Source organism: Phyllostomus hastatus, unplaced genomic scaffold (genome assembly GCF_019186645.2).
Source record: "Phyllostomus hastatus isolate PE091 unplaced genomic scaffold, TTU_PhHast_1.1 phas_contig_524, whole genome shotgun sequence".
NCBI classification, from domain to species: domain Eukaryota; kingdom Metazoa; phylum Chordata; class Mammalia; order Chiroptera; family Phyllostomidae; genus Phyllostomus; species Phyllostomus hastatus.
The window spans coordinates 12,195,925-12,211,113 of record NW_025333900.1 but is presented as its reverse complement, the minus strand read 5'-3'; the positions used below and the strand labels follow the sequence as shown (position 1 = coordinate 12,211,113).

The 15,189-nt window shown below is 38.0% G+C and overlaps 1 protein-coding gene across 3 annotated transcripts in view; it reads left to right on the top strand.

Annotated features, from left to right (window-relative positions):
• Positions 1–15,189, top strand: part of DCDC2 (doublecortin domain containing 2) — a 178,762-nt gene that overhangs the window by 70,755 nt on the left and 92,818 nt on the right. For all 3 annotated transcript variants that reach the window (XM_045847163.1, XM_045847162.1, XM_045847164.1), the window contains 3 exons: positions 2,403–2,549; positions 3,683–3,737; positions 13,011–13,173. In XM_045847163.1, coding sequence (XP_045703119.1) covers positions 2,403–2,549; positions 3,683–3,737; positions 13,011–13,173 — 365 coding nt within the window. The remainder of the gene's footprint in view (positions 1–2,402; positions 2,550–3,682; positions 3,738–13,010; positions 13,174–15,189) is intronic.

The window sequence follows — 15,189 nt, the reverse complement described above, 5'->3', positions numbered from 1 at the left end:
GGCTAGCAGGACTGGATTCAACCAAGTTAGTGGGCAGTATGGCTCCACAGCCTGTGCTCGTAATTACTAAGTTATTCTCTAAATAACTGCCACATGTTTATCTCTTGTTATATATGAACTATCTGTCCTGGCCTTTGTATATTTGTTTTACTGATTTACAGGCATTCTTTACATATTAGAGAAATTGGCCCTTTCTCATATGAGTTTTAAATATATTTCCAGTTTGTATTTTTTATATTCTCTATGCTTTTTTTTGCATACAGATATTTTGAATTTTCAATCTTATTTTATGACCATTAAGTTTTATAACTTGTTTAGGTCTTTCTCACTCCAAGATTATAAAAATATTCCTCTATGTTTTCATCTTGTGCTTTTAAATTTCATTTAAACCTGTGATCCTTTGGATTGTATTTTGGGGTTAGGAATGAAGGCAGATCTCCGTAGTCATATATTGATTTGTTTTAGATATATAGTTGTGTGTTTTGACACATACATAAATAAATAATATACCCACTAAATAAATAATATAAAGTACAGAAAGATAAATGCACATAATTGCACAACCAAGATACACTTATTCATGCATATATTGATATGAACAAATTCAAAGAAATAAAATTTATGTAAGTACAAATGTGGAAAAGAAAATATAGTTAATATGTCCTCTGAACACATGAATACTTAGAGAAAGTTTATTCTTAATATAATGCCAGATATGAGTGAGGTTTTGTTGCTGTTCACTTTGGACATGCCTGTTTTTCTTTAACAGAACATTAAAGAAACTTATGGTTGGATCCTCCTGCATATCAATATATTTATCTATTACAAGCATCCCATAAAAATTGGTTCAACTTCCTTTTTGTATTTCTTGTGTTCTGCAGCAAAGGAAGAAAGCAGGTGGCAAGAGTCACAGAAAGAATGGCTAAAACCAGTACCCTTTTCCCACCTGCAGAGGAAACCAGTCAACTCTCAGCTGTTTCCAGATCCACAGCTATGCTGCCTTTTAGTTTCTAGCTATAGAAGTTAATTATTGATTCAGATTTTTCTATTTTGAAGGAAAATGAAATAAGAATGTCTGGGTCTAAACCAGTACTTCTCAACCAGGGACAGTTTTGCTCCTTGAGGAAACTGGGCAGCATCTGGAGTCATTTCTGGTCACAACTGAGGATGGGGCAGCCACTACTACCATCTAGTGGGTAAAAGCCAAGGGTGCTGCTATCCCACAGTTCACAGGACAGTCTCCCCACCTCTCCACCAGAGAAGAATCAGGTCCAAAATGTCAAAACTGTTCAGAAACCCTAGGCAGGAAAACCAGAACTCTGGGTGAATTGTTGACATTCAGATCCATAGGGATAGGAGTATAATGTTGTAAAAGGAGAGACTTTGGTATCTTTATACTAACTCAACACAAACACACTCCAGGGATTTTGGTGGCTATTTCCTTTGTACTTCATGGCTCTGTGTGATATGGGCATTTACATAATCAGTAAACAAGTAGACAGATCAATGGATTTTTTTAAATTTGCAAATGTCACTGACCTTTATATGTAATAAAGAAGTCTGAGAATTTTTTTAATAGTTATCTTGAAATCCTTCCAGTTGCTAACTCTTGTTTATAACCTTCAAATATATGCATTGTCTTTCTGTGCAGTTTTTCTAATAGTCTTTTTTTTTCTGTTCTTTAAAAAGTTTTCTAAATACTTTAAATTGTTTAGAAAATTATTTCTGTTCTTTTAATAAGTAATGTATTAATCGTAGCTCATAGCAGCAGTTTTACAGTAAAGGTTGGTTCTTGTGAAATCCATTCTGGGAAGATGAAGGAAGTAAGGGGGAAAAAAGAAAGAAAGAAGCATGAATGTTATGCAGTTCTGCATCATTAATACTGGCAATAGGTTCTTTCACCTCCCAACCTCCCACCTCATATTTTCTGATCCAGTTTTGTGTGTTTGGATGTAATATATTGGCAGACAGCTGCTCATATACAGAATGCTTTAAAAGGCATATCAATCTGACAAATAAATTAAGAAAATACATTTTAAAAGTGCTTACAAAATATAAATAGGACAAACTTCAACAGAAGCTGAGCTTTATTTAAAGCACCACATTCTGTGCAAATTAAATCTTTCCCTCTAAAATCTTAATGTGGCAGCCACAGGGGATACTCATGTTAGATTGTCAAGTTCATTGCGATGAAACACTGTACAGACAGATAGCAAGTGTCTCTGCATTATAACATTGGCATTTAGCTGAATCTAATGACTTTGAAGCATTTGTAACTCAATAATTAGGATAGTAACAGATGAGCCAAATTAAGAACAGAATGTTTTTATTTACTTTGTAATTTTAAGCAGTTCTTTCAATGCTTGTTAAAATTTTAATTGTTGGCATTCATATTTTGGCAGACTTTATACTTTAGAAGGAAAACTTGTTGAAAGTGGGGAAGAGTTGGAGAATGGACAGTTTTATGTGGCTGTTGGCAGAGATAAGTTTAAGAAATTGCCTTACAGTGAATTACTTTTTGACAAGTCAACAATGAGAAGGTCTTACGGGTAAGTTTTCATCCTCATTCACTTTGCATATTTTAGTTACCACTTGAAGTGGCATTGAGTCTTTTACTGACCACTGGTATATATTACAATGTATAATCTTCTTTATCAGTGAGGCTGAAAAACATGGATGATATACATTGATCCTTTTTTTATTTTTGCCATGATTGGAGATTGAGAGCTATTGCACAATAATTTGCAGGGAACCTATGAAATACTTGTAGAGATAGACCAGAAGATCACCGATATGTTGTCCATTAATTCTCCATTTGTGAAGCCTAGTGGAGAGGCCAGCTGTTCCTAGATAAGTATTAGATGAAATGAAATTTCAGGGGTGTTGTTTGAAGCACATGCTTTTCCAGCACTTTAGAATTTACCAGCAGACTTATTGCTAACCATCCTTATCCATCCATGAAATCAAATCCTTTCACAATCTGCTAAGCAACACTGGATGAGTCTGCTGTTAGCTCCCCTTTGTAATTGATGGCAGTGAGAAAAGTATAACTCATGGTGGCCTTTCTCAGACAAGTTAGTGTGATTTACATTTATCTATCCTCTTACTTACAGTGAGGTTCATTTGGGTTCTAGAATAGGTCTTTTCCTAATAATATAGACATCCATCTACAAAACAATATTCCCATAGCCGAAGAAAATTTTTTATTTTTTGACAAGAATAACTGGTTTAGAAACTCACTGAATATAAATGTGAGTGTGTTACCAGTCTAAGCTTCTATCAGAGGTAGACAGTAGACATTAAAAAAGAGAGAAATTTATTGTTTTAAACTCAATTTGGCAAAATCATTACTCAGCTTGAGAAATGATTTGAAATTCATATAGAAAATTTAGGCAATTAAATTAAAATGTTATGAAAAAATGTAAGCTGATACTAAAAGTTTATTGTAACTATCAATTAGCAGTACACAGGAAAATACTGAATGCTTTTTGGAATAGAGTTTGGAAGTTTTACAGTGGTCTTTGTGAAGCTGGGGTAGTACATAGTACTTTTTAGTGAAACACTGACAGCAGTAAACAGTTGATGTCCAGGTTGGGATGACAAGTTGGGATGGCAGTTGTCTTCTACTGTTTATTATTTGTAAATAACACTCATATTTCTAAATTGCAATTTGTCTCCTCAGTCAGAAAGCTTCTTCACTGCCTCCTATTGTAGGATCCCGAAAGTCTAAAGGGAGTGTAAGTATCAGATGGTTTACTCATTAATGTTCTCTATTTCTATACAATATAGAGAGACTGTCCTTTGGGTTTCAATTAAATTTGAAGAAATAAAACTTAGCTGGTATATAAGCAATTATGTGAAACAGCACTAGAACATTAATGTTATAAGTAAGGTCTTAAAAGAAAGCTAACATTTTTAAAATATAGATTTCAACACAGGTATATTTTCCTTGTGTGTGGACCTGATACAGTTTAAGTCACAGTTGAAATCCAGGCAATAATACCTAAAACTAGAAGAAATGCTGTGGTGCAGTTCACGTTAGTGGTCCATCAGTCCTGTTTACTGACTCTGACGAACACTCAAAAAGAAGTTTTTGTAAGAAAATGATAATCCTTAAACACAGTTCTTTAAAAAAATGAGAAACATTTCAAATATTTGTTTCCCATCGGAATCTTTTCCATTCATCATCCATTCATTTATTTGTTAATTCAGCAAACATCTATTAAATACCTATTTATGTGGGAACTGCGACAAGTATTTTGTAGTAATTTATTAACTTCTTTGTATTTTTCGTCTGTACTCCCTCATGGAGATGAGTTTTATGTCATGCTGCTGTATTGCTGTGACAGATTTTTCTCTAGCTATGGCTTCTCTTTCTACCCAGCTTGAGAAATGATTTTTAAAAATTCCACATGAGTAGTTATCAGGATTGATTTGACATTTTTCCTCTCTGAATTAACTGAGCAAAGTTCTTGTAATGGTGTTTTGTGAAATAAGTGACTCTTTGGCAATGAATTCTGTCTCCTAGTGATGATTTAGATATCTCTTCCATCCTTTTGGTTATATCATGTGAAAGTCCTAGAAAAAAGAAAAATAGTTTTGTGTGAGGAAGAAGCACTGAATTCAGCATAACAAACAATAGACTTATTACCCACTCATTCACTGAGACTCATCCTACTTGTTACAAAGCACTTGACCTCAGAAATTTATAATCTCATTGAAATAAAGAAGATGGCTTGAAAATATAACTAACAAGCTAAACTGTTTATCTGTGGTGAGATTGGTAAACATGAGAAAGACAAGGAATGAATATACATTGGTCAAAGTATATGGAGGAAGTTGAATTTGAACTATGCTTTTGAGGACCGTTTAAGATATCAGGCAGAGGTCAATGAGGGCAGAGGGATTTCAGATAGAAGGGGCAGTGTGGGGAAAGGTGATGAGCCCTTGGAGAAGCAATAATGCTGGCTGATATTTAGTGAACACTATGACAGTGTCTTTATAGATGTGATTCACTTAATCCTCACCCCACAAGGCAGGTACTATTATTACTGCATTTAAAAATGAGAAAAGGGAGCACAGACAGTAGGAGTGCCACATCCAAAGACTCATGTTGAGCAAATGGCAGGGGAGGGACTGCATCCAGATGGCTGGCCTGGAGGAAGCTCGTGCTTCTGACTCCAGGAAACAATGAGTTTCTCAGGCTGACTGGAACAGAAGATCCATTATGGTGTATGGAAGCTGATGTGCCAGAAATGGTAGGTGATGGCAGTTTTAGATGACTCAGAATGTCAGAGTGATCAGTTTAGTCTTTTTTTTTGAGTAGAGGGCAGCTCATGAGGGCTTCTGAGAGGTCAGAATGTGAATCCAAGTACACTCTAGGAAGTCAGATCTTTTATTCAGAGGAAGACCTAACATTGTGAGAGGCCATAGATGAGATGTCAATAATTATATGGCAATTACAAGCTGTAGTCTTGGTAGAAAGTGTTGACAGTCTAGATTGGGTAGGTGGTAGAGGAAGTGGGAGGTGATTACTGCTCATGAAGAAATGAAAGACTTGCTTGTTAATTGGATACACAGGGTTTTTGGAGAGGTTGGAGCCAAAGGTAACTGCGAGTCTTTGAGCTTGGATGCCTGAGAAAATGGCAGTATTATGGCCAAGAAGAAGGCAGTCAGAGGAAATAATGACCTGCTTAATTTCCAAGATGTAAATTGGAATTGTCATCATGAAGTCTAGTAGAGAGCAATTAAAAATGGTGGAGTCTGAGGCCTGACATAGACATTAGATGTAGATTTGCAAGTTCATCCACATAATGGTCATAGCTAAAGAGCAGACACATGTCATTGTAGTTTTCCTTTCTAGAACTCAGCACAGCCTGGCAGGGAGCAGGCCTCATCATGCTACTGAGTGAGAGGATGGATACATGGAGCTTGGAGAGTGCAGCGAGAACCACAGAACACCCAGGTTTGAGGCAACTAATATCATGAGTATAGAGACAGAAGACAGAGGATATTCCAGCAGCTAAAAAGTATGTTAGTCACTGTAAAGCTAAATAACCCATGAGTTTAGGGTTTGGAAATTTTGTCCTCTAGTTCTTCTTCAGGACTTTGGAGTGCAGCCTCTTCTGTTTACCAGGCAAACATGAGCCCACTAGTCCTCACAGTGCAGCTGGAAGGATGATGATTAAACAGAGACTCAATGAGGCTGACAAATGATCCTAGGTCAAAGGGAAAGTTGATGTTAGAATCAAGATTGTGACTTGACTCTTTGCATTCACAATTAATGAACTTTGTAATTAGATGCTTACTATTCTGTAATTTGGAATGTCTAAATATTTTTTATTAAAAATGTATAATGTATTTCCTACTTAAAATTCATGTGCTGGAGGTACTCACATGCAATTTATAATCTGTGTTCTGAATACTGGATCATCTAATAATGATTGATTGAGTTTTCCACATATCTGGCCTAGAACTAAGCCCTAGCGAGACAGTGATAAGCAAAGAGACGTTACTTTCTCTTAGTTTATGGCCTACTGGGGGAGACAAAGGTTAAACAATTCTACAAATTCATATATAATCACCAAGTGTGATGAAAATGAATGAATAGTACAGAGCCATATGAGAGACAATCCAGGGAGAACTAACTTAGATAGGTGTATCAGGAAAGGCTTCTTTGAGTGAGTGACAGACTATTTTGACAGACTATTTCCATCTCACAGAAAGTACAGACTCAGAATTATATTTCCATGCTCTGACTTAGAAAAATAAAATGATAGCAGAGTTTGTTTCTCTTTCTACTGTGCTCCCAAAACATGCTGAATTTACCCCATCCATTCATTTGCTCATTCAGTCATCCACTGAAGATATATTTATTGAGCACTTACTAAGTGCCAGGAACTACTCCACGCACCTCACATATAGACAAGATTCCTGACCTGAAGGGACTTCTATTCGAGTGCCTATGAGGGGCAGGCAGAGGAGAGTGTGGAAGAATGAGGTAGACAGACTGTCAGCCTCCAAACAAATACCAGGTCTGTCCAGAAAGTATCCATCCATATAATATGAAAAATAGAGACATTTACTGAAGAAGATACAAGAAACATTGTACATAGGACAATGACACCTTAGTCTCCTTCAAAGTAGGCTCCTTGGGATCTCACACTATTCTCTTAATTGCCATCAGCCGCCTCATCATATTTTCATGAATCTCATTGACAGTCTGAAATGTTTTCCCTTTCGAAGGTGATTTTACTTTTGTGAAAAGCCAGAAGTTGCAGGATGCCAAATCTAGATTGTGGGGAGCTAAGTCACCTTTGTGATTTGATGTTTTGTTGAAAAACTCTGCAGGAGATGTGATGCATGAATGGGCACATAGTCATGATGAAGCTGTCAATCACCAGTTGCTCATGGTTGTGGCCTTCTGAATCATCTGAATAGTTTCCATGGAGGAATGTTCAAGCTTAATGCTAAATTTGATGCAGACTCATTGCTCTACTCACTCAGTAATTTTGAATGCAATGTCCACACAGTACACATGCTCTTTCAACAGCATCTACCACCCCCACTGACTAGTACAGTGAAATTGTCATTATTCACTCATGTGCATTCTAGGCCACTCTCTCCTTGGATGCCAGGTTATATCGGTGTTGTGCAAACTGTTCTCATTATATTACCAATGGGTGGACTTTTTTCTGGACCAACCTCATATGTAAATAATTTCAGACAGTGTAAGTGCAATGTGTAAAATAAAATGTGGCAGGGCACCTACTGATATAAAATTTTGTGAGACTGAAATTTTAATGATGGAGCCAGTCATATAAGATTGTGGCAGGGAAGAAAGGAGCCTCCATGGCAGAGGAAAAGGTCACAAAGTCCCTTGGTAAAGAGCTTGGCATGTGAGGAGGGCAGGAAGAAGGCCAGGGTGTTCTGAAATGAAACTGAGCCAGCAGCGCCTGATGCTGAGGCCATGTAAGGAGTTTGGGTGTTATTCCTTGAGGGCACACCATGTGAGGGTTAGAAGAAGGCAGTGATACCATTTGATTTATGCTTTGAAAAGATCATTCTGGGCCTACAGAGGAGTGAGTTGGGGCAAGAATAGGAGCAGGAGACTGGGAGACAGCTGGAGTCCAGGCATGTGATTCAGGGGACTTGGACAGGTGGCAGCAGGGGTGAGGGACACCTATGATAATTCTTCTTTGAGTGTATTGTAATGGTCTGTTGTCATTGATTGGCTCATTCATCATAATCGTTCACTGAGTATGTATTATGTTCTGGGCACTGTTGTAGTGTTTGGTCAGGAGGGGGAGGCATAGATTTCTGAAAAAAAAAAACATTAAATGTGTGGAGCTTATATTCTGGAGGAGGAGAAAGACAAATATACAATATATTTGCTATTAATTAGTGAGAAGCTTGATGAAAAATGCATCAAGACATGGGAAGTGAAAGTGAGACAGTGTGCCAAATCATCTGGGTGGGCAGGGCAGGCCTCTGTTAGGAGGTCATATCTGAGCAGAGAACTATAACCCACATGGCACACAGTAGGGTCTCAGAATCTGTTCAGTGGACTTGTGCCCGACTGGCCATGAGCCACACAGAGAGAACATCTTAATCATAATTTTAAAGTCAGAAACTCAGTTTTTATCAGAAGGATTAATTTACTCCGTTCCTTAAATTCATTGGTTCCCTGGAGAATGTTATGTGTTTTTAAGATCATTCATTGCTTGGCACTGAGTTGTGGGGATGAGTGAACTGGGCTGCGGGAAAGCTAGCTTAAAACTGGGGGAACCACCGCCAAGTCAGCAGGGGGAGCATCCCTGAACTCATGCTGCAAATCAGGGGACACAGGACTGGGTTTTAGGGATTCATGTTTCCACACAATGTTCTAGGAATCGCTCTGTCACATAATGGAGGGGAGTGTGGGTAGAGTCCGAGAGAACTTCAGGAGAGAGAAAGCTGCTACAGTTTGCACAGTGCATCCCTGCTGGTGCACTGCAACTGGTGGGCACCCACCCTTGTGGTGGGAAATGTGGGGAATGAAGGGTCTGTGGGGTCAGGCAGACCCTTTCAAATCAGCCAGGGAATGTCTTGTGTAAAGGAGGATGAGACTAGAAGCCACGCTGATACAGATTCCAAGTGCTGGAAAAGTCACAGAAATGAGCAAATTCTGATTATTTTTAAGTTGTGATTCTAACCTCGAAAACAAAAGGAAGATAGAAATGAATTGTCTTAAGTTTTATAGTTTGAAAAATAAACCCTCAGTGAAATAAACCCATTCTCTAGCTGTGAGGTCACCTCATATGGAATCCAGGAACCCTCTAGTGGGAAAGCTGCAAAATCAGAGAACTATTTGAAAGTTAAAGTCAAAGACTAAATCACATTGTCTTTTGTTGTTCTTATTATTGTGTGGCTAATATTATCTTGTGCTCAGTAATTTACCAATTCAAATATTATAATTGGTAAGGTTTTGGTAAAAAAAAAACCCACATGATTATCCACATATCACAAAGTCATGGTGAAGCAAGAAAAATTGTGCATGCCCCTCAGTCTCCACTTACCTGGTGGAGAAACTGAGTCCAGTGTGCATGAAAGGGCTTCTCATGCTCGCTCTCCTGACACATGCAAATGAGAGAGAGAAACAGCAGCCTGAGTCATGCCTGGGTCCTGCTCTTCAGCTCTCCCTTTCAGGGGCACCCCAAAGACACACCTGGTGAGTGCTGCACCATCGGGCAAAACCCTCACAGAATTATTTTAAACTTGATGTTTTATGGCATGTTGTTATGTGGACTAGAAACGGGTTTCTGTAGTAATGAAAGGAGCCTGAGTTGATTGGATCTTTTTGGAAATTGTCTTAGGAACTATTTAAAAATCCCACTTGGGGTAGGGTGAGGGGCTGACTGAAGGGCTCTTTTTAGTTGTTTGTTTGAGCTACAGGTTGTTAGCTGCTCCTATCAGACAAGCTGAGATGTGTGTGAGGCAGAAGGCAGGACAATGGCTTAAGTATCACTGGAGTCGAGTTCTTGCACAGAGTATGCTGTAAAATTAGGTTGCTTCTTGGTTCCTTTCACTTTGAGATAAAGCTGTACTTTGTCACTTCCCAATGGCTTTTTTTAGGGAACCATACTATGTAATAGCTTTTTCTAGTGGCATGTCAGCAGGAAGCTCCAGTGTAGTGCAAAAATTAGACCTAGGTCATCTTGAGAAAGTGAATTCCTTTATCTGTAAAGTGAGATAATGAAAACTGCCTATAAGTTTGTTAAATATTTTTGTTAATGGGTATTTAGCACATAAATTTGGTAAATATTTGTATTAGTGGGTATTTAACACATAAGGGGTACTAAGTAATATTGTTTTCTCAACTGGCATAGCTGTGTGAGATGACAAAAACTCCCTTATTCACTGTGGTCCCAAGTGGCAATGACAATCTATGTGTCCAAGTGATTAGTAACATGTGGAAGTCTGCAAAAAGAAAGGAATACCTCCCTCTTCATTCCTTTGTCCTTCTCTCTTTCTCCCCCCATATATATACACACTCACACATATATATGTATATATACATATACACACATAAACATATAAATATATAATTTATATATTTGTATATATTTCTTATATATTTGTTTTATATTAACAGTTTGATGAATCAACATTTTTTAAAAAGGATAAGCATTTCAATTATTTCCAGTTTTCTGATTAGAAAACAATTCTTCCCTTGCTCTCAGTTTTAGTTCTTACAAAGTGCCTGGTGATTAGTCATTAATCAGAAGTTGAATGCATGAGTAACAGTTACTAACACCATGCTGTATGCAGTTACTGGGATCAAATAGTCTTTCTTGATGCTCCACAATCACCCTTTCAAGTGTCACTACCAGAAATGCAGTAAATCAGAACTTGAATATTCAGCAAGAGAGTTTTTTAAATTATATAAATCCCCCAGCATTCCATTCCAGGATGGGACTTCCACTTCTCCCTTGTTATACCCCTTTTGTGATTAAGACTTCTCCCAGAGAGCTGTAAAAACTATTGTGCCTAGATCCAAAGTTTCTCATTCACAAGGTTCCATTTTAGTCCTTAAAAGTTCCACAGCATCTCTGAACATTCCAATAGGCTTGATAGAAGGGTTACTCCTTTCGTTCAAGGCTTTTTAAGTCTTACAATCTTGGGATGAATAGACGTGGTTGAAAATAGACTGGAATCTAAGAGCTGGCTGATAGTTTTTGAGTCTCCACAATAATCGTATTATCTATTTCTTCTGCCAGGCAGTTTATGGCTTTGTAAGAAAGATTCAGTGAAGGAAAGGAAAGAAAAAACCCAACTCTGGTAGCAGTTAATGCAATAAATAAATTAGAACTGTATATTTAAATTGCAGTTGGAATAGAAAATTAAATTATGCAAAAAGTGTTATAGATTCGGACATGTTTTCATACTGTTAATAAATCTATGCATAATTCATTTTTTGTAGACTATGACAAAATAGCATGAATAACTTCATTTATAAGGCTATGAATTTTGCTATTCTTAATTGGGTGATAGCTAAAACACTGTAAGTGCTTTTGAATGACTGAATATATAAATGTTTAAAGTGAGCAGTTATGATAGGTTTCTAGGCAGATTTATTTAATATTACTACATTTATTTTCACATACTAGTATAGTACAAATGTTGCATAAAGATTACACTCAGTATGGTGTGTTTGATATGATTTTAAGAAATAGATATTATCTCTTTGCTCTTAGAGAAAGCACTCTGATACTCATTGAATAAATACTATATGTCAGGCACTCTCCCAGTTACTTTATAAACATTACCATTTCATTCTCATTATAGACGTAGAGGCAGGTACATTAGCCCCACTTAACTGGTGAGGAGACAGGCTCAAACAAGGTAGGAGTTAGCCCAAGTTCCTATAGGTGGTTAGTGGCAGAGCAGTGGCTCTGAGCCAGTTTCTAAAACTTGTATTTTTTCCATTACTCATAGCTTCACACGTACGTGTAGCACCTGAGCATCTGAGAGCCAAGGGTCTCTTATTCAGAGGGAGTGTCTGCAGCAATGGCTAAACAATAGTTGAAGTCAGCACAGCTATTCTCGAGCACTTACAGTAGCCACCACTGTAGTTTCTATTACGTGGCTCCTCAGGAGCCATACTTGGGCCAGTGACAGAAGTTGCTGAAAGTTAACCTCACCTTCCTGCTGAGGACCCCACTTTGCAGATGCAAGGTCTTTATTTTGAGTGGCATGTGGGGACTAGAGGCAACCTCCAAAGGTGTGATCATTGATGGTTGCCTTGCAGGAATGTGGACATGTGGTCTTGAACTGCTAGGGTCTGTGTTACTCTGGACTTGTAATTCACAGAGACCATTGTAGTCACCCACAGATGAATAAATATTGGAGATTTACAAGCATAGTGTATGTCTGTTCAAATGATGATACCTATTCATTCACAGTGATAACTAGTTAGGAAGGCATTTCTTGATTAACTAATCAAACTGAGGGCTGCACTATTCCTCATGCAATATAGATGCTGATTCTTCAGAAAGCACAGGAGGGAGGGAATGAGTGAGGCAGAGGACCTGCTCTGGTTTTTGCAAGCTGTGTGACTTTGGACAAGGCTTAATTTCTAAGTCTCCTTTCTTCCTTACAATGGGGTGATAATAGTACCTCTCTCACAGAGATATGAAAGTTGAGTGACATAATTTTATAGAATACCTGGTAACATTAACTACTCAACAAGAATAATTCTTCTTCCTCTTCTTCTTCTTCCTCTTCTTCTCCTCCTCCTCCTTCTTCTTCCTTCTTCCCCTCCTCCTCCTCCTCTTCCTTCTTCCTCTTCCTCTGCCACTAGGAAGAGTTAATCATAGGTATTAAAATGAACAGAAGCAGAATCAGCACAACACACCCACCTTTGGCCCCTGCCCTCTTTATCGAATGCCTGGGTAATGACTTGTATTTGACTAGGAATCATTTTGAGAGTTCAATTAGCGATATTAAGGGTCTAATCTTCTGCCATTCAGGGAAATGATCGCCAGTCTAAGTCAACCATAGGATCCAGTGACAACTCATCTCCTCAGCCCCCAAAGAGGAAAGGGAAAAAAGGGGATGTGAATCTAGAAAAACCCACAAAAGGGAAACAAAATCTGAAGTTAAAGAATTCACCACAAACAATTCCAAACAGTGGTAAGTTTGTCGTTATGATTATATTGTTGTCATTGCTTATTAGTCTCTTAAGGCTGTGGTACAATTTTAATGCTTAAGTAGGTCCATTTTTTCCCTGGTTACACAGAAGATATTCCTAATTGTCATGCATGAGAGTTTTCACAGAAGACTATGTGTGTATAAGAGGTGCTGTTTTTCATGATTAATTTGTTTATAATTAGAGGGTGTGCTACAAAGACACATGTTTTGAGGTAAAATATTTTTAGTGGTGGTCTCATAAAACAAGGTAAATTTTACCATTCTGTGCTCCTACTGAAATTGCTTGATTAACATTTTTACCAGCTGCTGCTGACATTGGTCTCTTTTATTTGTGTGTCTACAGTCCTTGTGTATATTCATTATAAATTACCTTTTAGTCACAAATCACTTTCCAAAAAAATGCTTTACTAGTTTTGCTGATACCCAAGAGAATACTACACATACACAAAAGTTTACCAGTAAATAATATGTACCAAAATTAGTTACATATCTTGCATTACCAGGTGAAAGTTGGTCTAAAATGGTTTTTAAAGAATTGTATTAGTGGATTTCAGGGGAAATGTGTGATGAGCTAAGGACATATGCCATCAGGATTGTGAATTTTCCCGTTAGTTTTTTGTGAAGACAGGCTCTTTTGGATTTCATTCCACGTGGGTTCTCAGCGAGGTGAGCACATGGCAGAGGAGCGATGCTCCAGGCATAGAGGGCTGGCTGGGGCAGCCCAGTGCAGTCCCTGCTCCTCCTTTTTGCTGACACCCACTCTGGCACCACACAGAACATCCTGGGGAACCTAGAAAGAGGGGGGATGGGATGAGGTTTCAGATTGATGGCCAGAGCTCCATTTTCTTGCCTGGGAGCTCCAGCTCATTTTAGAATCTGTACGAAAATTCACATTAGAATTACAGCTAAGGTGTGGGCTTCACACCTGAAAAGAGCATGAATTCATGTTTAGAGGATGCTACACAGATGAGTGAAGAGATGGAAGAAAAATGTGTTGAGACTAAGTTAAAAGAACAGGCTAAATGAATGAGCTGATTATACAGAGAACAAAAAGAATAGAGGGAGTTTTAAGTCTTCAAAGATTGAAGCGATGGAGATAGCTGGAAGTTGAGAGGTCTAGATTCTTATCCTAGTTCTGCTATTGACCCCGCGCAAGTCACATTTTTGGGCCCCCATTAGCCAACTGCAAAATGTGGGTTCACATTAAGATTTATCTGTGAAGTTTTACTTATCTTTAAGTGAAATCCTTTTTAGTGACCATGAAACAGGGAGGCCAGGGTGAAATCCAGTGAACAAATGTTTATTGAATGCTTGCTGTCCGGCAGACACCGAATGAAAAAAGCTAGCCTACAAGAACATGCCATGCCTTGAGCATTAAAATGTTTAGTTTAATCAGTACATACTAGACTGTGAAGCTTCCAAGGCTGTGGGCTTTGTCTTATTAATTTTTTTAATCCCCAGTGACTTGCACAGACCTGACAGATATAAGACACTTAATAAATGTTGAGGAATGAATAAAGTTACAAAATAGAGAAGTCTCTGTAATACTTTAAAACTCACTAAGAAACAGGACCTGATGTCCTTCAAATGAAGGTTTGGGGGACTGAATATTTTATTAAATATATTGAGGTGACAATGGTTAATAAGATTACATAGGTTTCAAGTGTAGATTTCTGTGACACATGATCTGTGTACTGCGTTGTTTGTCCACCACCCAAAGTCAAATAATCTTCCATCACCATATATTTGGCTCCCTTCAGCTTTTCGTATTCCTTTATTCCCATCCCCTCTGGGAATAACCATACTGCTGTCTCTGTCTATGAGTTTCAGTCTTCTATCCCACATATGAGTGAAATCTTATGGTTCTTAGCTTTTTCTGACCTACTTATTTCACTCAGCATAATATTCTCAAGGGCCATCTATGGGCCTTGTTGTTGCAAATGGCAGTACTTCATTTTTTCATATGGCTGAGTAGTATTCCATAGTATATATGTACCA